General features: G+C 52.4%; 2 protein-coding genes across 2 annotated transcripts; one reads left to right on the top strand and one right to left on the bottom strand.

Moving 5' to 3' along the window:
* Positions 1 to 2,688: 2,688 nt before the first annotated feature.
* Sapcd2 (suppressor APC domain containing 2) lies at positions 2,689 to 7,756 on the bottom strand. The gene is made up of 6 exons (XM_057755443.1): positions 7,118 to 7,756; positions 4,460 to 4,566; positions 3,711 to 3,857; positions 3,460 to 3,567; positions 3,260 to 3,370; positions 2,689 to 3,173 (listed from the first exon to the last, which is right to left on the bottom strand). The coding sequence occupies exons 1-6, from the start codon at positions 7,677 to 7,679 to the stop codon at positions 3,045 to 3,047; spliced, it is 1,164 nt and encodes a 387-aa protein (XP_057611426.1). The 5' UTR covers positions 7,680 to 7,756; the 3' UTR covers positions 2,689 to 3,044.
* Positions 7,757 to 12,739: 4,983 nt separating this feature from the next.
* On the top strand, positions 12,740 to 18,317 carry Uap1l1 (UDP-N-acetylglucosamine pyrophosphorylase 1 like 1). The gene is made up of 9 exons (XM_057755102.1): positions 12,740 to 13,217; positions 13,443 to 13,647; positions 13,836 to 14,011; positions 14,253 to 14,425; positions 14,542 to 14,735; positions 15,138 to 15,278; positions 15,898 to 16,083; positions 16,661 to 16,727; positions 17,084 to 18,317. Exons 1-9 carry the CDS (start codon positions 12,929 to 12,931, stop codon positions 17,174 to 17,176), a joined length of 1,524 nt encoding a protein of 507 aa, XP_057611085.1. The 5' UTR covers positions 12,740 to 12,928; the 3' UTR covers positions 17,177 to 18,317.
* The last annotated feature ends 7,783 nt before the right edge of the window (positions 18,318 to 26,100 follow it).

Genomic DNA, 26,100 nt, shown 5'->3' with positions numbered 1-26,100 from the left:
CCACCCGCCTCTGCCTCCCAAGAGCTGGGAATGGTCAGTTATGCGCCACCACCACCTGGCGAGACTTCCATTTTAAATGCAGTATTTTTCATTTCTATAAGTTGATTACTATTGCTTAATATTCTCTTATTCTCTTGAAAGGTAGCACCTTTTGTAAAATAGAGTGTAGGCTGTTGCTCCCTGTTCACATGTTCAGGAAATCAAGAATCGTGTCATTACCATTTGCTCCGACTGCTCTAGTACCCCGTCCCCTCACATCCTGTTTTTTGTTAGCTTCTGTGACCTGTGATTCTTTTAAGCCTAGAAGAGCTCATCTCCTCGGAACTTGACACAAAACACTTTTAGCCTGTTGTGTCCTCAACCAGGGGACAAAGTGTCCCTCGAGAACAGTGAAAGATGTGTCTCTAGACAGCCGGTGTTGTCGCAGCTGGGAATCTACGTGTGCCACCAGCAGCAGAGGGAAGACGACAGGGGTGTGGCTAAGCTCAGGTTAGACAGGTCAACCTGCAGGAGATACTTTCCTCTCCTACAGCACTAGGGCTGCGGTTCCGGGCAGCACTGAGCTGGCCTCTGCCTATCAGGACCACTGATAGTCTTCCCTTGATAGTGGTGGTCATGCCTTTAATCCCTGCACTCAGTAGGCAGATTGGAGTTTGAGACCAGTCAGCCTGGCCTACAAAGTGAGTTCCAGGACAGCCAGGGCTACACAGAGAAACCCTGTCTCAGGAAAAGAAAAAAACAGTTCTCTCTTGAGGTTTTTAGGACCACACAGGCAGTCTGGCTCCAAGCCGCAAACTTCTAAGAAACTATAGAGTATTCTAGAAACTACAAACACGTTTTTCACCCTGCTTGGAATACCAAGGCTATGAGGCCATGTTGGCTGGATTCCATCTGTGTCACCTTGTTCCCATCTCCCTCCTGATAGGTGAAAGGTCTTCAGAACGTCACCCCAGAGCAGAGCCTGTGCTGTTCCGTCTCTTAACCTCCAATCCTGTGACAACGTGAGGAGAGGCACACAGCCTTTCAAGGCGTGACAGGCACATCAGGGAGAAAGCTGCCCACGTCTTTTGTGTGTGTGTAGACGGGGTTTGAGACAGGGTCCCTCTGTGTAGCCATGGCTGTTCTGGAACTCACTCTATAGACCAGGTTGGCCTTGAACTTGGAAATTTGCCTCTGCCTCCTGATGCTGGGATTAAAGGCATGAGCCACTATGTCCAGCTGTGTCTTTCTGCACTGCCATGTGACCTGAGCAAGCTTAGACAGGATCCAGTGGACAAGATAGGGATTCTCGTAGATGGGGTAACTCGCTTGGGCAAAGCCAAGAGGAAAGCGAGACAGTGATTGAGATGGCCTGGCCGTCGGAAGAGTTTGGCAAGACTCAAGACGCTGCTGAGACCTGTGTCTCCATGGGACCGGCAGAGTCAGGCCCTAGTGCTCGATGTCAGCAGGCTGTGTCTGGAGAACCTCTTAGACTAGCCAAGTATCCTTAGGACCTGAGTGGAAGGGTACAGGGGCAACCCCAAGGAACGAGGAGGCCATCTTGGGGAAGGCGTGAGGGCAGACCCAATCTGTTGCCATGGAGACCTGTCCCTGGCCGGCACTGGTCTAAGGCAAGTTCATCTGAGTGTTCTGAGCTCATGGAACACAACCGCCTTTTAGATCTAGCCCTCCCTCCAGCTAAGAAACCACTAATTCCTGAAGTAGAAGGCTTGGGTGCTGGACTAATTTGCACCTGATTTGGCATGCTTTGTAGGCCGAGTACAGTGGAGGAAATTAGACGCCAGGGTTATTTCACTACCAAATGCTCACAGTCCATACTAGGGGCTCCAGGCCACAGAACTCACCTATGATGTTGCAAGCACCGGGCCCCACCAGACCATACTGAACAGAGACGCCCTTCATCCGATCTGTACCCATCTGAGCTGCCAATGGGAGGTATCCAAGGATGCTCAGTTTCTCCCGGGGCTCCCTGGTTCACCTTTCTGTGGCTGAGTCAATGACCATGCTGCTGGACCAAGGAGGACATTAAAGATGATGCATGAGCAGATCCCAGGCCTAGGGAATCCTGCACCCTGTGGAATGGGCGTATTCTGCTACAGTGCACTCATAACTTAGCTGGGAAGTCCAAACTCGCTCATTTGGGGGGATGGGGCCTCCCTAGGAGAGGGCCATACCTGAGCTACCTTGATGCCATCTTCCCCTGTACAGTTATGGTAAGGCAGGACGGTAAGGTAAGTAAACCAAGCTATTGGTGTATTTCTAGGAACCAGACTGGCCTGGTCCAGCTGCAGCCAGATTCCTTCTCAGCCTCTGCTACAGACTTCTATCCCTGTGGCTCCCCAACAGACACAAACAGAACCCCCTTTTAGAGGTTTCTTGGGCTCCATCCTTCCATCCCATGTCTCTCTTCTGCTCCTGAATCACAATCAGATTGTCTTAGAGCCCTTGGTGGAGAGAAGGAACCCCTGAGCTAGGTCTTCCAGGCTTCCTAGCCTACCCTCAGCACAAAAACTCTACTCACTCAGAAACACCATGGTGAGCAACAGGCAGAGGGACCCAGCGCAGCCAGTGGCCTCTGCTGGGCATTATGAGAAATACAGCCCAGTGTGACCAGTATTTTTTTTTTTTTTTTTTGGTTTTTCCAGACAGGGTTTCTCTGTAGCTTTAGGGATAACCAGTACTTTTTACTAAATACCAAAGATCCCAGCCTTACAAGAGGGGACAGGATGACTGTAAACATGCCCCCTTCTTTGTCCAGGGCTGCTGAAAACCAGATAAATATGAGGAACGGTCCTCTGCCATCCAGTGACAATGGAGTAGCAGCTTCAGGCCTGACAGCGTTACTACGATCAGCACCCACTGTATAGTGTCAGGCCAGCCTGGGGCAAGCCTCAGGACAGCCCAGATGACAAGAGTGGAGGCAGGTGCCCTCTCCAAGGCTCTGAGGGCTAAGCTCTGAGACCTTCAGTCAGAAGACAGGCTCCACGGCAGCGCCGTGGAGCTGGGGCTAAGTCCGCGTGCACATCCTAGCGAGATACAACCAGCTAGATGAAGGTAGAGTCCAGAGGCCCAGCATCCTGCTGGCTGAGAGCCCGGGCCTCAAACAGCTGCTTGATGAGTGCAGACTTCTCCTGCTCCAGCTGAGTGATGCGCTCGCTCTTATTGGTCACCTCCTGGGTGGGCGGGCGGACAGGCAGGGGGGCGGGGCGGTCAGGGTTTGCAGGGCCTCCAGCCCCAGCCCCATCTTCCCACACCTCACCTGAGTGAGAAGCCGGTTCTGCTCTTTCAGCATGAGGATGGTCTGCTGCTGCCAGACTGGCGCTGAGGGAGAGGTGGAGCCCAGGGGCCCCAAAGAAGACGAGGGCAGAGCCTGTGGGAGCGCACAATCAGACAGGCCTCTTCTGGGCACAGCACCCAGAACAAGGACAAGGGGTGCCCGGGAGCCTCCAGAACACTCACTCTGCCAGAACAGGCTGCAGTCAACAACTCCCCCAGGCACCGGGCCACCTCCTGTACTTTGGGCAGTAACCTCCCCAGAGGGAGGGGACTCCCTGCAGTCCCAAAGTCCTGGAAGAGAAGCAGAGAACACCCGGCCGTGAGGAGAATCCGGCACCCGGCACTCCTCTTCCTCCAAAGCTTCAGCTTGGAGTCCAGAGGGAGCCCACCCGGGGCAACTCGGGTCCGGCTGGCAAAGGTGCCCCCACACTCACAGCGCCAGATCTGCTCTGGCTCAGACGGCGCTGACGCTCCTGCACACGCTGCAGCTGCTGCTGGTACCACTCTCGGCCGCGAGCCATCATCTCCAAGCCCTGCAGCAGCACCTCCTGTTCCTGTTCTAGCTCCTTCATCTGCTTCAACTATAACACACACGTGCACACAGGAATGGACGCATGCCGGCAAGCAGACCGGCATTAGGCATACGTGCACACCCCTGTGTGCTCCAGGAGCCACGGGTGTGGGAGTTGAGACCTGTGCACAGGCAGACCAGCACACAGGCACCAGCATCGGGTCAGCACACAGGGGGTTTGCAAATGCACACTCGGAAGCACCAGTGTATGATGCTGGGTTCAAACTTACGCCTGGGAGAACATAGCTCAGTTCCTCCTCTTTGGATGATGAAGGTGATAATGGGGACTGGCCTCCCTCTAGCCTCTCTACTGACAGTTCCCCAAGGGCAACTCAGCACCCCATTCCTTGTGCCCTAAGCTGGCCTGCAGAGGTGAGAGGCTCAGGAAGTAGGCAGGGCAGGGGCCCAAACTCTGTCACCAGGGATCCCTAAAGAACCACTTCTCCACCCTCTGCCTGACTTTGCCTGTCTTCCCTCTAGCAGATTCAAGCCCAGGAGAGAGAGATTCAGAGCTAACCAGTTCTCCTACAGGGGTTCCCCAAGTAACCAGGTTCGTGGTTTCCAACCTTCTGGACAACACAGAGAGTCCCTCAGAGTCGTGGCCCCTCTCACCAGGCCACAGTCCACACCGTTGGTGATGGTATGCCTTCGGCGTTCACCTCGAGCCCGTGGAGCCTGCCGAGCCTCACCTATGTCCAGGGTCTTACAGGATGCTGCGCCTGTAGCAGACAGTCGGGGTCATCACTTAGCTCTGGACCTGCATAATGGGTTCCTCCGCCCTTCCAGGACCCTCCAGCTAACTCTGTTAACATCTCATCCCAGTTCCTCAGCCCTTCCAGGACCCTCCAGCTAACTGATAACATCTCATCCCAGTTCCTCAGCCCTTCAGGGACCCTCCAGCTTACTCTAATAACACAAACCCCAGGGGCCAGGGCTGTCCTGGGAACCTTTGTCATCCTGATCCATGAACTTGCTCTGTTGACTTTGTACCTGACTGAGATTCAGTCTCCTCTTGCCTGCCCTGCTTCCCTCACCTGCCTCAAGGAGGGCTGTGAACTCCCTGAGGGGTAGGAGGGAGGGCATGAATACAGCTCTTTCCTGCACTCCTCCCCCAGTGCCTGAAAAAACCATAGTGGATACCTCTCAAGGGTATCAAAGGGTGACGTGTAAAAGATGAGCTGGTAAGGCCGGGGCGTGGTAGTATACTGTGCCTTTAATCCCAGCATGCAAGAAGCAGAAGCAGGAAGATCTCTGAGTTCAAGGCTTGCCTGGTTTACATAGTGAATTCCAGTTCCAAATATAAGCGTGTAGAGAGATCTTGTCTCAGAAAAACAAAACAAAGAAACAAAAGGTATGGACTAGCAGAACCCTCTGGCTCGTCCCTCCCCTTTCTCAAATGCGTGGGGCTTTGTGGCACAGCACAGGGTAGCAAGGAAGCCAATCCTCCATTGGTGATGGAGACATAATTCTTGTCCAGAAAGAACCACAGTATAAAGCAAGGTGTGCATATATGTGCCACAGACCCCTGTGAACATCGTCTGGAGTGCCTCTCCATCTACCAAAAGTGGGTGCAGGTAGAGAGGAGGGTATCTTCCCCCAGATCCCTAACCCTATCCCTGGCATCAGGATCACCCCTGCAACTGTCGTACGAGTGACAGAGACAATAATTGTGTTTGGCTGTGCATAACAGAGACTCTAGTTCCAAGCAGGCCTCAAAGTTCATGTCCCAGCCTGCAGATTCAGGGTGAGGCCATGGGAGGTACGCAAGAAGGATACTGCCTCATGAAGGTGGGGCCAAAGCAGGTACCGGCAATGAACTCTAGGAAGGAACCCTGTGACACTTGGATCTGATTGCACAGGAAGGAGACATAAACCTCTTTCCCACAGGGTTGGGAATTTGAGGCCATATCTGTGTTGGGAGGACTCTCCCATGGGGGTGATGGCTAATGCGGTTCTGTGGCTCCTTCAAAGCAAGCTTTGTCAACCACACCGTCATCTTTACTGGGTCTGGGCTGACCCATAAATGCGTCAGAGCCAGAGACCGGCCTTAGGCTTACAGAGCGGTGGGCTAAATATTCCTACGCTGTGGGCCCTGAGTACATGACCTTCAGAAGTAACTGAGCCAGGGCCACTGAAGGTAGAACAGATCAGTACCACAGGCAAACTGTGAGCCCGTTCAGTACAAAGACCCATCCCAGGGCTGACTTCAAACTCACAGCCACACCAGCCATGTCCAGAAGTCTCCCCTACCACAGGAACAGGGGGTCAGGGCTTGAACAAGTGGAGCAGTCTCTCTTTGTTTCTCTCTCTCTCTGTTTCTCTCTCTCTCTCTGTTTCTCTCTCTCTCTCTGTTTCTCTCTCTCACACACACACACAAGTGTGTGTGTGTGTGTGTATATGTTTTTATCAATTCACAAGGGAGGCAGTAAAACATGGCTGAGGCAGGAGAGGTCTGGTGAGGCTGGCAGAGCGGTGGCCAGTGGCAAAATGGACTGGCAGCTGCCACTGATGGGCAGCCCTGCACCTGGTAGGGCTGTGCACAGGATGAATGGCTGCAGGGCTGCAGAGAGGCCCTGGGCTCCTCTGAGAACCTGCCTCCACGCTTAGCTATAATGCAGGTCCTGTTCTCAAGGCAGACAGGGGGCTATTCAACAGTCTCCTGTCCCTGCCAACTAGACCGGAAGGAGGGAGAGGAGACTGCTGGATTCCCCAGAGACTGCGGTCTGTGTCTGGCTGTAGGGCACATACACCCCTCAGCATCCACACACCCAGCCTTCTTCAGCACTTGTGCTGGGTGCTTCCGCACCTCCTCTGCCTGGGTGGAGAAGCAGGCCGGGTTGTCTCTGCAGGGTGTCTCACTGGAAGGACCTCCAGGACGAGTTAGAGGATGCTTGCTTTTAGGAAGAAACTTGTGCCCAAGCAGCCACACAGAAATGAGGATGCGGGCCCAGATGTCCCCAGGTATAGGGCAGGTACAGCAGAGAGCGTGCCTCCTCTCACCGCCGCAGATGCTCCAGAGCCTAACTCAGGCTTGAGACAGAGAGGGCTTCTCCTAGGTGTTCAGAATTATCGACCTGCTCTTGGCCCTGGTATCACAGGCACGGGCCGAAGCCCCTTTCCATCCAGGTGGTCCCAACCTTGTTTTAGGCTCTGGGGCCTGCCCACAGTGGTTCCCATCGCCATCCCTCTTGAGGAGACCCTGTTGGTCTCCAGTTTTCAGCACAGGTCCCAGGAATTATGAGGTGGGACTGGGGGGCCGCCCAAACTCACCCGCGTCTGCGCTCGGGCTTCGCTCCAGGGTCTTACTCAGGGGCCGCTCGGGCTCCTTGGGACAGGGTGCCGCCTCCGCGGGGACACACAGTAGCTCAGGGTTCCGGGAGGTGCCACTGGGGCCAGCAGGCGCGGGGCGCGCACTCGGGGGCAGAGGCTTCCTCTCCAGGACAGTCCGCGGCTCGTCGGCCGGTACGAACATCAGACGCTGCTGCAGCGAAGGTTGGTCCCCAGACCGGGGAGCGACGCGTGCCTGATCCCTCGGGGCACTGTTGGCGTTCAGCAGCGAGGTGCGCAAGCCCGCCACGAAGCGCTCGAAAGTCAGGTAGCCATTGGCGGGGGCCACCTGGCGCAGGCCCTCGAGGACGCCGCAGGGCAGCTCGCGTGCGTCCGCTCCCTGCCAGCGGGACTCGATCTCGCGCAGGTGCACGTAGCCGCGCTGCCGGTCGTCCAGGATGTCGAAGAGGGTGCGCAGGCTCTGGAGGAAAGCTCGCGGCAGCCCCTCCGTTCCGGGCGCGGCGTGCGGTAAGCGGCCACGCTCGGCCATCGCTGCCACCGCCATGGGCACCCAGCTTCCATCCGCGTCGGTCCCCAACAAGCCCAGAAGGCGGGCCCTGTACGGCACGCGCGCCCCGCCACAATAGCTGCTGGTTTTTGAATGGAGCTCTCCTCGCCGCCGCGTCAGCTCGCATTAATATTCACGGCGGCCATTGGTCGAAACTGGCCCATCTGCTCCGGGATTGGCTCGGAAGCCACCAGTCCAGTTTGATTTTTCCTACGGTGGGGCGGGCGCCGCCAGTGAGTGGGGCCCGGGAGGTGTGACCAGGCACCGGGAGAACCGGCTAGGGTTCCCACCTCTGCTCCCCAAGATCCCCCTGCCTCCACGCCCACCACCCACCCCTCTGGCTTCGGTAGAGGCTTTTCTCCAATCCATTTGTGCCCCGCCCTGCCAGCCACTTTTCTGAGGGCGGAGCGTGGCGCCCTGCACAGATCCTGTACCCAGGTAGCCTCACCCGTAAGGATGGGAAGGTCCAGCCCCTCCTGCTCCCTTCGGTCTTTTCACTGAGAGTCCCCTGGCTCCAGGCGCCCATTGAGTCTGGGGCTCCCTTCTCTTGCATCAGGAATGCCCCAAGAGGATTATAGGCTCCAGACAGTTGGGCGCTCTCCTTCACTGAGGCCTCTGTCCCTACAACTGCCAGTTCTACCTTTGGTCCTTTGGGACCGTCTGCCTTGTCCTGCCAACCGTAGGACAAAGTCAAATTGTCTTGTGTCCCCAGATGCCCATCCGGTGACCAGCTCCCTTGGCATTCTGGTCCCCTACTCGGGCTTGCTTGCTTGCTTTTCTTCTTTCGTTCGTTCGTTCCTTCCTCCCCCCTCCTCCCTCGCCCCCTTCCTCTCTCTCTCCTCCCTTTCTTCCTTTCCTCTTCCCTTAGGGTACCTTACCCCCTTACCAACTCCTTTGCCTGTCCTCTATCCTCCACCGGGTCACCTTCCCAAATTTCTGAATGTCACAAACAGAAACTGAGAACAGTTGCCACTGAGAACAGTCCACACGTTAACTGGTGCATCTCTCTACTTTCTAACCACACTGGGACACTCTTCAGCAATGTGTCTGAAAGTCTCCAGACAGGCCCTTCACTCAGGACTTCACTCCAGCCCCTCTGGACAGGTTTCTTTTCTTTTTTTTTTTTTTTGGTTTTTCGAGACAGGGTTTCTCTGTGGTTTTGGAGCCTGTCCTGGAACTAGCTCTGTAGACCAGGCTGGTCTCGAACTCACAGAGATCCGCCTGCCTCTGCCTCCCGAGTGCTGGGATTAAAGGCGTGCGCCACCACCGCCCGGCCTGGACAGGTTTCTAATAGGTTGTGTGTCTCAGGCACAAGCAGCTTCCCTTCCCAGCTCCCCTGGCTCCACATATCTAGAGGTTACTCACTCAAAATTACTTTTCTTTCTTTTTTTTTTTTTTTTTTTTGGTTTTTCGAGACAGGGTTTCTCTGTGGTTTTGGAGCCTGTCCTGGAACTAGCTCTTGTAGACCAGGCTGATCTCGAACTCACAGAGATCCGCCTGCCTCTGCCTCCCGAGTGCTGGGATTAAAGGCGTGCGCCACCACCGCCCGGCTTCAAAATTACTTTTCTTTGTTTGTCCTAAGACAGGGTCTTACTATGCAACCTTAGCTGTCCTGAAACTTGCTAGTAGACCAAGCTGACCTGGAACTCAGATCTCCTGAGTGCCGGGATTAAATGTGTACACTACCACACCCATCACACTCAAAATTGTGCTTCATTCATGCTAAGGTGTTTTGGCCGAGGCCTCTGGAGCTTACCTATCCCTATAGGGGCAGCCCTGGTCAAAGACCCTCTGGGGTTTCACATTCTCCTCCCCTCATGCCTTGCCTAGTCCTTAGGGTGTTCATCATGCACCCTTACTTTCAGGCTCTGGGCTACATGTAGAGGAGCATCCTTTGTCATTGATTGACTACTATGAACACTTCAGATCTTTCTCAGGAACCTGCTTCCTCTGCCCAAAAAGTCTTAGATGTCTTCACCTCGCATGCCTGACTGTGGTGACTGTTTCCTCATGAATTTTGATGTTTGGTAATAGGACAGAGCCACCCCAAGGCCTGGCGTTGGCACTCAGGGAATAGTGGGCACACAGGAAGCTTTGTTTGGTGAGGGAAGGTGCAGCAGAACACTAAGCCAGGATGAGGATGGGCATTCTCAGGACGATGCGGGGGTACCAGCGATGGAGTAGCCACCAGCATCAGGCGAAACCAGTGCTGCTCAGGACAGCAAAACCAACAAGGTTCAGGCCAGGGCCCTCTTAAGCCCCACCCCTTCCTAGGTAGCAATAGGCAGTTAATTGTTGCTTGGGGAGGGAGGGAGGGTCCTGATTCTCAGCAGTGAAGCCACTAGTAAAATGCCTTTGTACCTATGAAGAACCTCCAACTGGTGTTTGTGCTGACATTTCTGATTAAATGCAGCCGGTCTCTCTGTCTCAGACACACACTTTTTTTTTTTTGATACAGAGTTTCTCTGTGTAACAGACCTGGTTATCCTGGAACTCCCTGCCTGCCTCTGCCTCTCAAGTGCTGGGATTAAAGGCATAAGCCACCACTGCCTAGCTTGCACTCACACACACACACTCACTCTCTCACTCACACACACACTCTCACTCTCTCTTACATACACACACACTCTCACACACACACTCTCATTCTCTTACACACACTCACACACACACTCTGTCACACACACTCTCTTACACACACACTCTCACACTCTCTCTCACTCACACACACACTCTCACTCTCTTACACACTCACACTCTCTTACACACATACTCTCTCACACACACACTCTCACACACATTCTCTCTCACACACACACTCTCACACACTCTCTCACTCACACACACTCTCACTCTCTTACACACACACTCACATACACTCACACACATACTCTCTCACACACACTCTCTCACACACATACTCTCTCTCTCTCTCTCACACACACACACACACACACACACAGACATGAAAGCATGAGGGTCCTTGTTGGGAAGAAGAAAGGATTTGGTAGGAGGAAAAGGGACTAAGAGAAGATAATAGGAATATGATCAACATACATTATATATGTATGAAGCTGTGAAAGAATAAATTAATTTCAAAAAAAGAAAGAAAAGAAAGGACATAAGAGCCTCTCATTGTTCAGAGCCCGGGAAAAGGTAGGTCTGTAGGTTTCCATGTGACTGACTATTGGGGAATGATCAGGAAAAGCGTGGAATCAATGCCTAGCTCTGGGTGCAAGACGAAGGTGTGCTGGCCTGCATCTTTTCTGGCCTGAACTCTGAGGACTTCCTCCTTCCATTCCTCTCCCAGCCCCATGGCTTTCAGTTTTGCTGCCACCCAGGAAACTTCCAGAATCCAGAGCAGGTGCCCCTTTGCCAACCACAACCCTTGGAGAGAGGTGTGCAGGATACAGATGGGTGTGAGGTTGCCAAGACTCCGACATCTCTTGGAGTAGCTCCCACTTGTGTGGAGAGAGGCCGGGTGTGCTGTCTAGCCCCAGTCCTCCCTCGGCTTCTCTGGTGTCCACTCAGACCTTAGTCCTAGGCCCTTGACTAAATAGATAAATAAAACAAAAACAAACAAAAACCAGGAAAAGCCACCTCTCCCTGGCAGGCAATACAGAGTTGGGTCCGGCAGGACTTTGCCAACCTCGTAGCTTCACCAGGACTCAGGGACAGGCACCTCTGCCTGCCCAGGGAGGCATAGTCTTCTGGTCTTGAAAATGCTCTCAGCTGTGCAAACCCGTGTTTCCAACCTCTGACCTTGACCCATGCCCACACCTTGAGGCAAAACTTAGGAGCCCCTCCTGACCTAGAGGGCTCACAGGTCACGGCTGACCTGTCTGCCCAGAGCCTCACGCCCTTCTTTCTCTGCCTCGCCCCAAAGGCAATAATGGCTGCCGCGGGCTCTGGCCTGGGATGTGAAGCCCATGTTGCTCACCTGACTCCTGTCTGGCTGCTGCTCTCTCCTTCCACACATTCCCTGGAAGTCACACCACACCAGGACAGACTCTTTACTCATCCTCCCTTCGGCCAGCACTCCCGGAACATTTTGCTGGTGCTTGACTTAGACCCAACACTCATTTGTTCAGTACACAAACATGTCCCTGTGTCTGCCCTTTGTGGAAGGAGATAGGAGACCAACAAACGGAACAGTGTCCTGTCTCTGGGAGTACACTTCCCATGGAGAAGTCAGGCAGAAGAGAATGTAGGAAGAGCTGTGAAGAAGGGTGTTCAGATGGGAGAAAAGCCATTTATTGCAAGGCTACGCTGTGGCTGTAGACAAGAACCCTGTCTGGTCCAAGAGAATTTGTGGCCTCCATTCTTGCTTTGTTTTTATATACAAAAAGACTATGTAAGCCGGGCATTAGTTGTGCAAGCCTTTAATCACAGCACTGGGGAGGCAGAGGCAAGAGGATCTCTGAGTTCAAGGCCAGTCTGGTTTACAGAGTGAGTTCCTGGAGAGCCAGGGCTACACAGGAAATACCCTGTCTCGAAAAGACAACACACACACATACACACATCAAAGGTTTTATGAAAAAGCCAAATAAAGCTGGAAGAGGTTATAGAGCGGGTCTGGAAACCAAGTCCATCAAGGTAGGCAGGTGAGGGTAAGGACAGCCTGGGTCCGGCCTCCGAGTGACCTCAGAAAGATGGCCCGCCGGAGGGGCTTCTCGGTGAAAGTTTACACGATCAAGCAAACTCCTCTTAGGCTCAGACTCTATCAGGAAAGGCTCCCAGGCCTTTCGGCTGTGGACGCACAGGAGGGTGGGTTGAGTCTGGTCAGTCCAAGAGAATACCCAGCCGGTGCAAGTCTTCTCTTTCCTCCTCTGGGCGCGGATAAAATAGCTCCGCCCACATTGGAGGCGTGGTGGGAGATATTTAGGAGAGAAACGCCTAGGCCTTGGGGACTAGGAGGATCTGTCCTGGACCGTACACTTTAAGCTTGGGGGCAGGGGTAGAAGGGATCTGGGGTCTTATGCATAGCCTGGAGCGCAGTTAGACGGAGATACCAGGCCGTGGGATTCTGGTCCAGGAACCTGGAGGGGGACTGTACTAAAAGGGATTGAAGAGGGGCGGAGCCAAAGAGGACCGAACTGAAGCCCCAACGGAGAAGAGGGCGGGGTCCGGGTGGAGGGGCTGCGCCCTGGGCTGGCCTCTCTGGGATTTGCGCCTCCCGCCTGAGGTCTCGTGATGTTGGTCATAAGGTCTCGAGCGCCGACTGAGCCAGCAGCTGCGGTTGGAGCATGGCCTCGGAGCAGGATGTGCGAGCACAGCTGCAGCGCGCTGGCCAGGATCATCTCCTTCGCTTCTGGGCTGATTTGGCTCCGGAGTCTCGAGCGGCGCTACTGGCGGAGCTCGCCTCACTGGAACCCGATGCCCTGCGTGAGCACTGCCGGCGCGCCTCGGCTGCCTGCGCGCTAGTCCCGGGCCCTCTGCCCGACCTGGAGGCGCGCCTGCAGCCCCTGCCCCCAGAACTCGTGGGCAGCGCGATCCGTTGCGACCAAGAGACACGCCTGCGGTGGGAAGAGGAAGGTAGGCAGCGCGGTACCGGGCAGGGGTTGGGCAGGCGAGAAGAGTTAGAAGAGTGCCTACGGGTAAGGGGAGGGTGGCGGTTCAGGAAGTGCTGTGTGGAGTTATTTTCCTTGCATCTCCTTCCTCCTGCGCTTAGTAGACCCCAAAGTCGTGCAGTAGTAAGCTCATGAGTGGCTCTCTCTAGAGAAAGAAGAGGCCTTTTCTCACTTCGCGCCTCCCCTCCAGGTTTCCGACAGATTTCTCTGAACAAGGTGGCTGTCCTGCTGCTGGCCGGTGGGCAGGGCACTCGCTTGGGTGTCACCTACCCCAAGGGCATGTATCAAGTAGGGTTGCCCAGCCAGAAGACCCTGTACCAACTGCAGGCAGAGCGGATCCGCCGCGTTGAACAGTTGGCTGGCCAGCGACTGGGAACCCACTGCACCGTTCCCTGGTGTGTCCTCTCTGCCAACCTCCCAGAAAGACCACCGTTACTTAAGTGACCCAGGCCTGCCCCACACCAATGCCTGATACCCAATTCTAGCACAGCCCTAGAGAGCCCAGTACCTGCCCTTATTGAGCCCCATGCAGACTTGTGAACCAGTTTCCTCTGGAAACCACTCACTGCCGGGACATTTACAGGTACATCATGACCAGTGAGTTTACACTGGGACCCACCATCAAGTTCTTCAAGGAGCATGACTTCTTCCACCTAGACCCCGCTAACGTGGTCCTGTTTGAGCAGCGTATGCTACCCGCTGTGACCTTTGAGGGCAAGGCCATACTGGAACGGAAAGACAAAGTTGCCATGGCGCCAGGTATGGCCCACACCTTGGACAGGGAAGGGTTGGACCACAGAGGGCAGCTGTGGGCCAGGAGGCCTGGCTCCCAGGTAAGATGTGCTTAGGCAGGCTGTGTGGCCCCAGCTCAGTCTGGAGTCTCATCGGTCACATGATACAGTCACAAGGCTCTTGGTGGCTGCTTGTTCCTGCTGCGTTTACCAGACTCAGGTGATCAAGCCGGAGTGGGTGGGAAGACCCATTCCTTTCTCCCTTGCAGATGGCAACGGTGGCTTGTATAGTGCCCTGGCTGACCACCAGATCCTAGAGGACATGAAGCAGCGGGGCGTGGAGTTTGTGCACGTGTATTGTGTAGACAACATCCTGGTGCGGCTGGCTGACCCAGCCTTCATAGGCTTCTGTGTGCTTCGCGGAGCGGACTGTGGCGCCAAGGTGAGCCACAGGCTTTCGTTGTCCTTGGCGCTTGACTCTGTCTCTTGCACGAACCCTGTCCCTCTTCTCATCCCTGTCACTCGCAGCACTCTTGAGTCTATACCTGGTGGCTGCAGGTTGTGCAGAAGGCATACCCTGAGGAGCCTGTGGGCGTGGTGTGCCAGGTGGATGGTGTCCCCCAGGTGGTGGAATACAGCGAGATTAGCCCTGAGACTGCGGGGCTGCGAGGGGCTGATGGGGGCTTGCTCTACAACGCAGGCAACATCTGCAACCATTTCTTCACCCGCGACTTCCTGGATATGGTCACCAGGTGTGTGGCAACAGGTGGCTGTTAGAATCTAAGAGTCTACCTCCCACAACAGCTAGCGCTGACCTAGCCTGAGCTGGGCCCCTGTTGGGAGTGCAAAGGGGTCAGGTAGCGAGAATTTCTGTCACTATCAATAAGCCAGATCCTACCCGAGTCAAGCTCTGGGCAGCCTGGATGAGACCCTGGTCAAGGCTTTCTTGACCCCCCTGCTCATGGATGCCACCTCCACCCTGTCCTTAGCCTGGGCAGCATTGGCTGGTGGTTCCTGGCTTCTGGCCCTGGGGATACTGGGGAAAACCTGTGTCCTTCCCAGAGATGTAGTGCCGCCTCACCCGACTGGGTACATACATGTGAAGACTGGCGTCCCTGTCTGAACCTCCCCCCTCTTTGCTCTCTTGCCACCAGGGAGTTTGAGCCCTTGCTGAAGCTGCATGTGGCTGTGAAGAAGGTCCCGTACGTGGATGAGGAGGGAAATCTGGTAAAGCCGCTAAGACCGAATGGGATAAAGATGGAGAAGTTTGTGTTTGATGTGTTCCAGTTTGCTAAGTTAGTGGTAGAAGTCACTTTCTTTTCTTCCCTCTCTTTGTTCTGGTTTGGGTTCAGAGGTCCCGTGGGACAGTAGGAGAATGGAAGCTTGGTGAGGGTGAGGGCAGGGGTGGGGGGGTGAGGGTGAGGGCAGGGGTGGGGGGGTGAGGGTTGAGGGCAGGGGTGGGGGGTGAGGGTGAGGGCAGGGGTGGGGGGTGAGGGTGAGGGCAGGGGTGGGGGGGTGAGGGTGAGGGCAGGGGTGGGGGGGTGAGGGTGAGGGCAGGGGTGTGGGGGGTGAGGGACTATATAGTCTGTCTCAGGGAAATCCAGAGGGTGTTCCCCCAAGAGCAAGAGCAGAGGACTGAGAAGACCACAATCCAGACCCAAGATTGGGTTTTGGAGTTGCTGGGTGAGTCCTGGTGTTCTCTACCTCTGAGCCTGTGGCAAGGGAGAGTTGGAGGACTCGAGGCTTCTTAGGATCTCAGGAAAGTAAGATGCTTCTGTGCCTGTGGGGCCCTCCCGGACCACCATCCTCACAGGAACAGATTCCCATTTAGGGAAATCTGGCCTCCCCTTGCCTGTCCAGAGCAGAACAGCCGGCTGGGATGCAGGATGGTGAACCCTTCCTTCTCTCTTCCAGGAACTTCGTTGCCTTTGAAGTATCTCGAGAGGAGGAATTCTCCCCACTGAAGAACGCAGACACAGCCAGCAGGGACAACCCATCCACCTCCAGGAGGGCCTTGTTGACTCAGCACTACCGCTGGGCTCTGCAGGCCGGAGCCCACTTCCTGGATGTGCATGGAGTCCAACTTCCTGAGCAGTCTGGGTGAGAGGCTCTGAGGTTAGCCTGGGGAGCAGCATTCTCCTCCCAGGGACCTGTCGATGCTGCCCCTGTCTCAGCTGGCTTCCAAGACAGCACCACGCCAAATGAGGTGGCAATGTGACAGCCTGCTTGGTGACTCAGCCTCTTAGTCCTTAGTCTCAAGTCATGCTCAGGGAGGCAGGGTCTCGGATGTCCCCAAGTGTACTCTCCTAAGCTCTGAAGATGAGACCTAAGTCTGACCCTGAAAGAGATACAGGGAAGTCTGACCTTCAGGATGGGGGAGGAAAAGGACCTTTGGTGTCTGTCTCCTCTGTTACTGTGCTGGAGGTGTGGCTGGCCTGGCTGTCTGAGCTCAGTGCAGGGACCCTGTGTAGTGATTTGTGTAGCTAGGTCAGAGCCTGTCACTTGGCAGATGGCATGCATGGGTTTGGACTGTGCAGAGGGAGGAATCTGCTGTGGAGATGCAACTAGCGTGTGGCATTGATGCTGGACAGGCGCTTGCCTCTTCATGTCCCGAGGGTGCTGGGGGGGTCCCCAGCATTCACTACAGAGACCGATGCTGACCATTGCTCTCCCCCAGCTTGCTCCCAAATGGAGACCCTCCAGCCATCTGCGAGATATCTCCCTTGGTGTCGTACTCTGGAGAGGTGAGTGTGCAGGCCCTGTCCAGGATTTCGTGAAGTCTGGTTTGTGTGAACCAGAAGAAGAAAGTGGGAGAAGCGGGCAGTGGGCGGTGGACAGATCACAGCCCTGATTCAGCTGGCCAATGAATGAGGTGGACTGAGGGGTCTGGGAGTCTGGAGGCCTTTGCAAGTCTAGGGAGAGGACAGGGTACAGGAAAGAATCAAGGCTGAGACCCAGACTTTGGGGAATCTTCCTGAAGGAAGGAAACTAGCCCTCTCCTGACCCTGACAGGATAGCACTGGAATGCTGTTTTGGGGTGACTGGAGTGGGTATAGGCAAATGAAGTGGATCCTTAGCCGCTGTAATCCTTTGTTTCTAGGGGCTGGAGAAGTACCTGCAAGGCCAAAACCTCGAGTCTCCATTTCTTCTGGATGAGGACCAGGCCAGGCTGCTGCAGCCACAGGAGTGCTAACCTGCTTGCTCCCAGCCTGGGGTCCTCTAGGGTGCTGATACCGCTCTGGCCCAGGCTCTCAGTAGAAATGCTGGCCTGCAGGATACGGAAGGGCATGTGCTAGTTTACATCACAAGGTTGGGACCTCTTGGGTCCCCCATGGACTGTGGTTGTCTGTGTGTGTGGTTTTTGCCTCATTGCTGGCTCTGGGGCTCAGCGGGTTGGGGACCTCGGGAAATGGGGCCTGAGGCAGGGTGTGAGGAGGTGTTATCTGAGAAGGCAACACAGGAGATGCCCTGTAACATCCGCCCTGCCAGCACACAGGCCAGCCACATCGTCAGCAATCAGTCAGATATGCCTCATGGGGGAATGGCTAAAGGAGCGCTCCCAGCGGCAGAACCAGTAGCTAGCTGAACATGTCTCCCCGTGTACCTAGACATACCTACGGATGAGGTCTAATGCCCATGCTTCAGACTGGCTTTGAGAACTCTGGTCTGCACTCCTGAGATGAAAGCAGTTCTCCCTGCCTTCTGTAGATCTCTCCCCAGCCCGAGTCTCCCAGTCAACACCCACAAGTGAGCCTGGCTATTGTGCTCTTAAGTAGTTTCCCCCCCAGAACCAGAGGCCACACTGTTGCCTTTTGGGATGGCTACTGGTTCTGATTGCATCAGGAGCACACATCATCCCGGTTAGTTTCTTCTTCCCGAGCTTAAGTTGCCAGTAAGAGACGTAGCCTAAGTGGTGTGTGGCTCTGCCGCCCAGCCTTGTTCTGCCTCTGACACTAACTCCATTGACTCACGGCTGTTCTCCAGGAAAATGTTGACACTCGCCCTCCCCCGTAACTTAGCAGTGGTTAGAACAGGCAGCCACCTTGCTCCAGGTGTATGCCCTCCTGTTCATTCCTGTCCGCTTTCCCAGAGGAGGTTGCAGGGCGAGTATATTGACCCTGGAGTGTGGAAGGAGTGGGGTCAGACATGGGAAAGATGGCAGGATCGAACCCACAGCTGCTACTGTTGGGAGTGATGTGTAGAAGACACACTGGGCTTTTGCTGAGCTCTGTGGTCATCTTGCTGCCGGCCTCAGAGGCAAACAAGTGTATTTTGGCGTCTTTCCCTTACTGCTCCACAGGCCTGGAGCAGGAGATGGCCCCTGGGGAGATCAAAGTCTCTGGCTCTTCTTGAATAAACAATCAGTTGGGTGAATTCTTGAAGGAGTTAAAAAAAAAAAAAAGATTCAAAGAGATCTCCATGTCCTTCACCCATTTCTCAGGTGATTGCCTCTTACATGATTATAAGACAGTATCAAACTGGGGGTGATAGAGTACAGTGCTTATAGAGCTTTCATGTGGCTATGTTTAGTGTACCCCTCTGTCAATCAAGATGAATAATTGCTCCCTCACCACAGAGCTCGCCATAATCACACCCCACCATTCCTAGTTCCAGACAGCCCTGAAAAGACTATTGTCTTTTGAAAGAGTGGACATTATTTTCACAGATAGGACATTTTCGGTAACTCCAAGCTGCAGGGGTTGGTTTATCTTTTTTTTTGGGGGGGGGGCGGAAGTCTTGTATCCCAGGCTGGTCGTGAATTAGCTACAAAGCAAAGGATGACCTTGGACATCTGCCCGTGCTGACAAGGTGCTTAGTTTGGGGTGGTGGAAATGAATCCCGCGCTTTGTTTGCATGGTGGGCAAGCGTCCTCTGACAGCTCCAGTCTCGGGTGCACACAGACACAGGGATGGGTATATCCAAGGGATGGGGCTTTGGAACAGCAGGTTGCCCAGGAAACCCTCCTTGCTTCTAGCCACCTCTTCACCAGGAGCTTGTGAAAACCGAAGACCTGGCACAGCCCAGGAAAGGCCGCTGTAGTGGGCCTGGTGGCTCGCCCATATGCACTTCCCATTTTGATAAGCAGGTAGTTTTTCAGGACAGTAGAAAGCATAAAGCATCCCTTGGCTGCGTTGTTGGGACTGGCTGCTGGTGTGTGTGGGAAGATAACAAGGAGGGCGCTAAATGTGACCTCAAGAAGGGAAGGAGACCTGAGACCAGGAACATTCTCAAATTCAGAGAAACCACAGGCCAGGCAAGCTTGCCATGTGGGGAGCTCTTCAGGTACCCAGAAACACACAGCCAGAGTGTACATGGTAAATGTGTAGCAGGAACCTGGGTGTGCTTGCATACACCTTTAGTCCCAGTACTAAGGAGGCAGAGGCAAGCAGATCTCTTGAGTTTGAGGCTAGCCTGGTCTACATAGCAAGTTCTAGGCCAGCCAGAACTACATAGTGAGTCCCCGTCTCAGAAACAAACCTAGAGGAAACATGAGGCAGGGAGCCCCAGGTTTGAGCATTTACTTGGAACCATGTGTGCAGGAAACATAAGTAGCTTGCCCTACAGCATAGCTCTCATGCCCATGGACTGAATAAAACTTCCCTGTTCTATCCCTTATCCATAGGGGTAGCAGGGAGGGCCCTCAGGTGCACAGAACTCTGGTCTAGCTGTAGTCATGAGAAAGCAGGCTGGGCCTGTTCTGGGTTCTCCTGCATAGAAGACAGCGGTCTTCATACTGAGCCTTACATGGGTTTCCTCTATCTTATACAGTAGAAGTCTGTTGTATCTCCATCAAACCCATCACTAGTCAGGAAACCAGCCCGGATAATCATCAGTGCTAAGAACCAACCTCGCTTCCATCCAGCCTGCTGTGGCCTGGTTTCTGCATCTGCTCCCTGCTTTTGCTTTGAGCCCTGAACCTTTCAGTCTTTAACCTTTCTTAGTGGTTCTGTGACCCTCACTGTGTGGTATGGAGTATGTGATCTGAGAGCTGCTGCTATTAGTAACTGAGACTGGAGTGGACTAAAGAAACCCATGCTTGGGGCTGGAGAGATGGCTCAGCGGTTAAGAGCATTGCCTGCTCTTCCAAAGGTCCTGAGTTCAATTCCCAGCAACCACATGGTGGCTCACAACCATCTGTAATGAGATCTGGTGCCCTCTTCTGGCCTTCAGGCATAAACACACACAGACAGAATATTGTATACATAATAAATAAATAAATATTAAAAAAGCTGGGCGGTGGTGGCGCACGCCTTTAATCCCAGCACTTGGGAGGCAGAGGCAGGCGGATCTCTGTGAGTTCGAGGCCAGCCTGGTCTACAAGAGCTAGTTCCAGGACAGGAACCAAAAGCTACGGAGAAACCCTGTCTCGAAAAATCAAGAAAAAAAAAAAAAAAGAAACCCATGCTTGCCAGTGGTCATGAACACCAAGCAAAATCCTGAGTGCCCAGTGAAATCAAGATAGCTTGTGAATTATCCAAGACATAACATGCTGGTCTCTGTCACTGGCTTAGCCTGTGCTTGATCACTGCTGTGGTCAGCAGGATTCCATTCTTCCTGGGTGGTGGTGGTGCACACCTTTAATCACAGCCCTGGGATCTCTGTGAGTTTGAGGCCAGCCTGGTCTGCAGAGCGAGTTCTAGGACAGGCTCCATCGCTACACAGAGAAACCCTGTCTTCAAAAACAAACAAAAAAAGGATTCCGTTCATTAGAAAAAGAATGTAGTAAGCCAGGTCTGATGGTGCATTCTTTTAATCCCAGCACACACATTCTTTTTTAAAAATATTTATTATATATACAATGTTCTGTGTGTATGCCTGCAGGCCAGAAGTGGGCACCAGACCTCATTACAAATGGTTGTGAGTCACCATGTGGTTGCTGGGAATTGAACTCAGGACCTTTGGAAGAGCAGGCAATGCTCTTAACTGCTGAGCCATCTCTCCAGCCCCCATACACATTCTTGAATTAGAGGCCAGCCTGGTCTGCAAAGCAAGTTCAAAGACAGCCAGGGAAACAGGAATCTTGTCTTTTAAAAAAAGGAAAAAGGATTCTAGTGAACATGATCCTTCCCTCTCCAATAAGCCATTTGGTACAGACAAAACACTACCAACGGCTCATGAAGAGACCAAAGCTGCATCTTTAAGCAGGGTCTGCTCACAATTATGTGATACACGGATTAGGGTGACTCCTGACTTTGGTGCAGAAAGGAAGTGTGTGCTCTGATCTGTGCCGATCAAGGTCCAAAGACTTGAGAGTCAGGGAGGTACATAGCATACGCCATGAGAGGTCTCAACTCACGAGGAATTGGTTAGCAAAGGAACTACCTAGCAGGGTGGTGGTGATGCATGCCATTAATCGCATCCCTAAGGGAGGCAGAGACAGATGAATCTCTGGGTCTGAAGTCAGCCTGGCATACAGAGCAAGTTCCAGGACAGCCAGTACTACCCAGAGAAACCCTGTCTTGAAACAACAACAAACACATAAAACCTAAAGGATCATGAGAGGAGTGAACTTCAAATGACACATCCATCATCGCTCAGGTCTCAGGCAGACTACAGAATTACACCATGTTACCAAATATTCGCATTATTTATTTTGGAGGTTTAGGCAGGCAGATCTCTATGAGTTTGAGGCCTGCCAAGGTGCACAGTGAAACCCTGTCTGAACAGTTCACCAACCAGAGTCTAAGCATGAAAGTCTATGAACCCATGGGGGACAGTTTCCTTCAGACAGCTATAGGCGGGGAGGCAGTACCATTTTTAAGACTTTACAAGGCCATTCGAATGATCTAGTAATAAATGCACCATCTTCCAGATGAGTAAAACAAATGATGACCTATAGTCATCTATATCAAATCATATATATCAAATCATGATAAATTACAATAAGAAAAACAGGAGCAGAGAAGAAAAACCATAGAACTCAGAGGCAGGGGTGGATAATCAGGAAGGACAGGGCGCACCGCCACTTATAGACCTTTGGGAGCCATGTGGTCACCAGATGGCATGTAACAGCCACATCTATGGCAGTAGTGACACCTGTGTCTACATAAACAGTGCAGAAGCCGGTGGGGCTATTTGGAAACATGACAGTGAGGCCAAACATCAGAGGAGCAGGATGAGAACAAGTAGTACCGTTAGGAGAACTCGTCCACACCTTCAGGAAGTCCTTTACCCACCAGTGAACGCACAGACAGGACGGGAAATCTAGGCAAGCTGCATGCAGCGGCACATGCTTATAACCCCAGAACCTGGTAGAGGGAGAAAGACCATGATTCTGAAGACAACCTGAGCTACTAGAAAGCTCTGTCTGTCTGTCTGTCCAACCATTCTTCTTTCCTTCCTTTCTTCCTTCCTTCCTTCCTTCCTTCTTTCCTTCCTTCCTTCCTCCCTCCCTCCCTCCCTCCCTCCCTCCCTCCCTCCCTCCCTCCCTATCTGGTTTTTCGAGAAAGGGTTCCTTGTGTAGACCTGGCTGTCCTGAAACTCTCACTCTGTAGACCAGGCTAGCCACTTGCCTTTGCCTTCTAAGTGCTGGGATTAAAGGTGTGCCCCACCACTGTCCTGTCTTTAAAAAAAACAAAACAAAAAACAAAAAACAAAAATTTCATAGTAGTGCAGACTGCAGACTTATGGCATCTGATGATCATGGAGCAAGGTGGGCCACACAAGTCAGAGTCTAGAAAACTGATTTTTCATGTGAACTCAATCAATATACATTTTAAAAATATATTTATTTGCCTGGTGGTGGTTGTGGTGCACGCCTTTAATCCCAGCACTTGAGAGGATGAGGCAGGCAGATCTCAGTGAGTTTAAGGCCAGCCTGCTCTACAAAGCGAGTTCCAGGACAGCCAGGACTATTACACTATTGTTTGAGACAAGGTCTCTCTATATAACTCTGGCTGTCCTGGAACTCACTTTGTAGACCAGGCTGGCCTTAAACTCACAGAGATCTGCCTGCCCCTCTCTCCTGAGTACTGGGATTAAAGGCATGAGCCACCATATCTGGCTCCTTACATTTACTTGAGAAATTCCTTTGATCAATTCACTTTTTATTTTTTTAAACATTTTGTTCTTTTTTTTAAAAAAGGTTTATTTATTATGTATACAGTGTTCAGCCTCCATGTATACCTGCAAGCCAGAAGAGGGTGCCAGATCTCAATACAGATGGTTGTGAGCCACCATGTGCTTCTGGAAGAGCAGTCAGTGCTCTTAACCACTGAGCCATCTCTCCAGCCCTACTTTTTATTTTTTATTTCCCTTTTCTTTTTAAAATTTTTAAATACATTTTTACATATCAACCACAGTTCCTCCCTCCCCTCCCTTCCCCCCACCTCCCATTCACTCCTCAGGGAGGTTTGTCAGACTTTGTTGACCCCTTTGACCAGTCAATAAGGCATTAAAAGACATGGAGTTTCTGCCTGGCAAGAGATCTATCACAACCGACCGTGTGATGCCTCAGCTCCCTTGGATAAAGCTGAGGCCCAAGAAATGAAGGCACTCAAGCGGTCAGATGTTTGTTACCATGAAAGGATCCCTAAGGCAGTGAGCCCAGGGCCAAGCAGGGAGCCTCACGGAAGACAGAGACACGATGGAGGGAGACTCGCCAGAACATACTGTGAGGTCTGTGCGGTGATAGCACTTGCTTTACAGGTGGACCAGCGTGCTCTCTATAGAAAGACCTAATATAAATAAATAAGTAAATAAAGGGCTGGGTATGGTGGCACATCTAACCCCAGCACTCAGGAGGCAGAAGCAGGCAGATCAGATCTCTGGGAGTTTAAGGCCAACCTGGTCTACAGAGTGAGTTTCAGGACAAGCTCCAAAGCTACACAGAGAAACCCTGTCTTGAAAAACAAAACAAAAACTAAAATATTAAAATTAAATTGGGGCTGGAGAGATGGCTCAATGGTTAAGAGCACTGCTGCTCTTCCAGAGGACCTGGGTTCAAATCCCAGCACTGCGTGTGGCTAACCACCATCTGTAACCAGTTCCAAGGGTATTAATCACCTACTTCTGGACTCCACAGACTGCACACAGATGGTGCACTGACAAACTGAAAGACTCTAAATGCATTTGTAAGTCCCCCCTCAACCCTAAGACATTTTTCTAAAACCTTACACTCACTCTATCTTGGAAAAGGGACAGTCGCCCCCACATACACACACATGCTGGACTGCTCATCCCCCTGTGTCCTTGTGAATAATTTTCAAATGTAACTCCATTCTGGGAATTGAGGCAAAGACAACCCACAGGTGTTGACTCAGTTCCTGATGTATTGATTTAGTCACTGGACCAAAGTCAGGACCACAGATGCTCTCCCTTATCACCTGACCACGCAGCTATTCTCCTGCCCTGGAACAGACCAATCATTGCTAGTAACTCTTTGAATAAGCCAATCCAATAAGTTGGAAAATAAACCTACAGGTCACTCCCCTTATGTCTGTGGCTTTTTGCTTTAAAAGATGGACTGTAACAGCTATCGGTTGTCCTTCATATCCCGAACCTGAAGGGCCCTGTCATGACAGAATAAAAATCCTCTTGCTTTTGCATCAATTGCGGCTGTGAGTGGTGTCTAAAGCAACTCCTCCCTGATGTTTGGATGTCTAGTCCAACAAAACATGAAGGCAAAATACCCATATACATAATAATAAAATCTCAAACATTTTTAAACTTAAAAGTATCTAGGTAGAGCCGGGCGGTGGTGGCACAGGCCTTTAATCCCAGCACTCGGGAGGCAGAGGCAGGCGGATCTCTGTGAGTTTGAAACCAGCCTGGTCTACAAGAGCTAGTTGTAGACAGGACAGGAACCAAGAAGCTACAGAGAAACCTGTCTCGAAAAAAAAAAAAATTATCTAGGTAGATGTGCATGAGTATGAAGGTAGAGGGGAAATGCCCAACTCAAAATTAAGGACATTGATAACTATACATCTCTCCACTCAGAATGGCAGGGGCTGGAGAGATTGCTCAGCAGTTAAGAACACTGAGCGCTCTTCCAGAGGACCCAGGTTCAATTCCCAGCGCCTACATGGGACAGCTCATAACTGTATGTAACTCCTGTTCCACCCCTACACTGACATTCACCAATGTATATAAAATAAACTTTTTAAAAATTAAAAAAACTCAGAACGGAAGAAAATAGGGGTCGGCGAGTTGGCTCAGTGGTTAGAAGCACCTGCTGCTCTTGCAGGGGACACTGGTCTGATTCCCAGTACCCACAGCGTGTTTGATAACCATCTGTGCCTCTAGTTCCAGAGATCTCAATGCCTCTTCTGGACTCCAAGAAAATCAAGCAAGCATGTGATACAAAGACACACACATGCAGGCAAAACACATACAATGAAATGAATATATCTAATTTTTTTTTGGTTTTTCGAGACAGGGTTTCTTAATATATCTAATTTTTAAAATTAAAAAAGGGAGATAACTTGTGAAAAATTCCCAGGATGCCAAATCATAAATAAAAAGAAAGAGAGGTAGCACTCAGGAGGCAGAGGTAGACGGATCTCTGAGTTCGAGGCTAGTCTGATCTAGAGAGCGAGTTCCAGGACAGCCAGGGCCACACAGAAACCTGCCTCCAAAAACCAAGAATAAAAAAAAAGGAAGAGCCAGGCGGTGGTGGCACACGCCTTTAATCCCAGCACTCAGGAGGCAGAGGCAGGCGGATCTCTGAGAGTTCGAGGCCAGCCTGGTCTACAAAGGGAGTTCCAGGACAGGCTCCAAAGCTACAGAGAAACCCTGTCTCGAAAAAAAAAAAAAAAAAAAAAAAAAAAAAAAAAAAAAAAAAGGAAGAGAGAAATGCACAATAAAGAAATAGCTATGTGTTATGCTACAGAAGATGCTGTCTCTATATTCAAAAGGCATATGGGAGTGGGCTGTATAAACAGATGGCAAGCAGGAATCAGGAAGTGACATGGTATGAAATCCTGCAGGTATGGGCAATGCAACACCGACACCCCCAGAAATTCATAACAACGAAGGTATCTGCACAGGATGGGGCTTTCCTGATCTGTGCCCAGCATCCCACAGCTCTGGGCTGTGTGTCCCACCGGACCGTGCCCAAGATGGCTGGACATGTTCCACTCCCAGCTGAGCCAATCCAAGCTCCAACTCCCGTGGATC

Source organism: Chionomys nivalis, chromosome 22, assembly GCF_950005125.1.
Source record: "Chionomys nivalis chromosome 22, mChiNiv1.1, whole genome shotgun sequence".
NCBI lineage: Eukaryota > Metazoa > Chordata > Mammalia > Rodentia > Cricetidae > Chionomys > Chionomys nivalis.
Note: the sequence above shows the minus strand (reverse complement) of the source record. Positions and strands in the feature narration are given on the sequence as shown.

Coding starts and splice junctions, on each gene's coding strand:
- Sapcd2 (XM_057755443.1), bottom strand. CDS start 7,679: ATGGCGGTGGCAGCGATGGCCGAGCGTGGCCGCTTACCGCACGCCGCG. Junction 3,858..4,459: donor ACGGTGTGGACTGTGGCCTG/GTGAGAGGGGCC, acceptor TGTGTGTTATAG/TTGAAGCAGATGAAGGAGCT. Junction 3,568..3,710: donor GCCAGAGCAGATCTGGCGCT/GTGAGTGTGGGG, acceptor CTTCTCTTCCAG/GACTTTGGGACTGCAGGGAG.
- Uap1l1 (XM_057755102.1), top strand. CDS start 12,929: ATGGCCTCGGAGCAGGATGTGCGAGCACAGCTGCAGCGCGCTGGCCAG. Junction 13,218..13,442: donor CCTGCGGTGGGAAGAGGAAG/GTAGGCAGCGCG, acceptor CCTCCCCTCCAG/GTTTCCGACAGATTTCTCTG. Junction 14,736..15,137: donor TTCCTGGATATGGTCACCAG/GTGTGTGGCAAC, acceptor TCTTGCCACCAG/GGAGTTTGAGCCCTTGCTGA.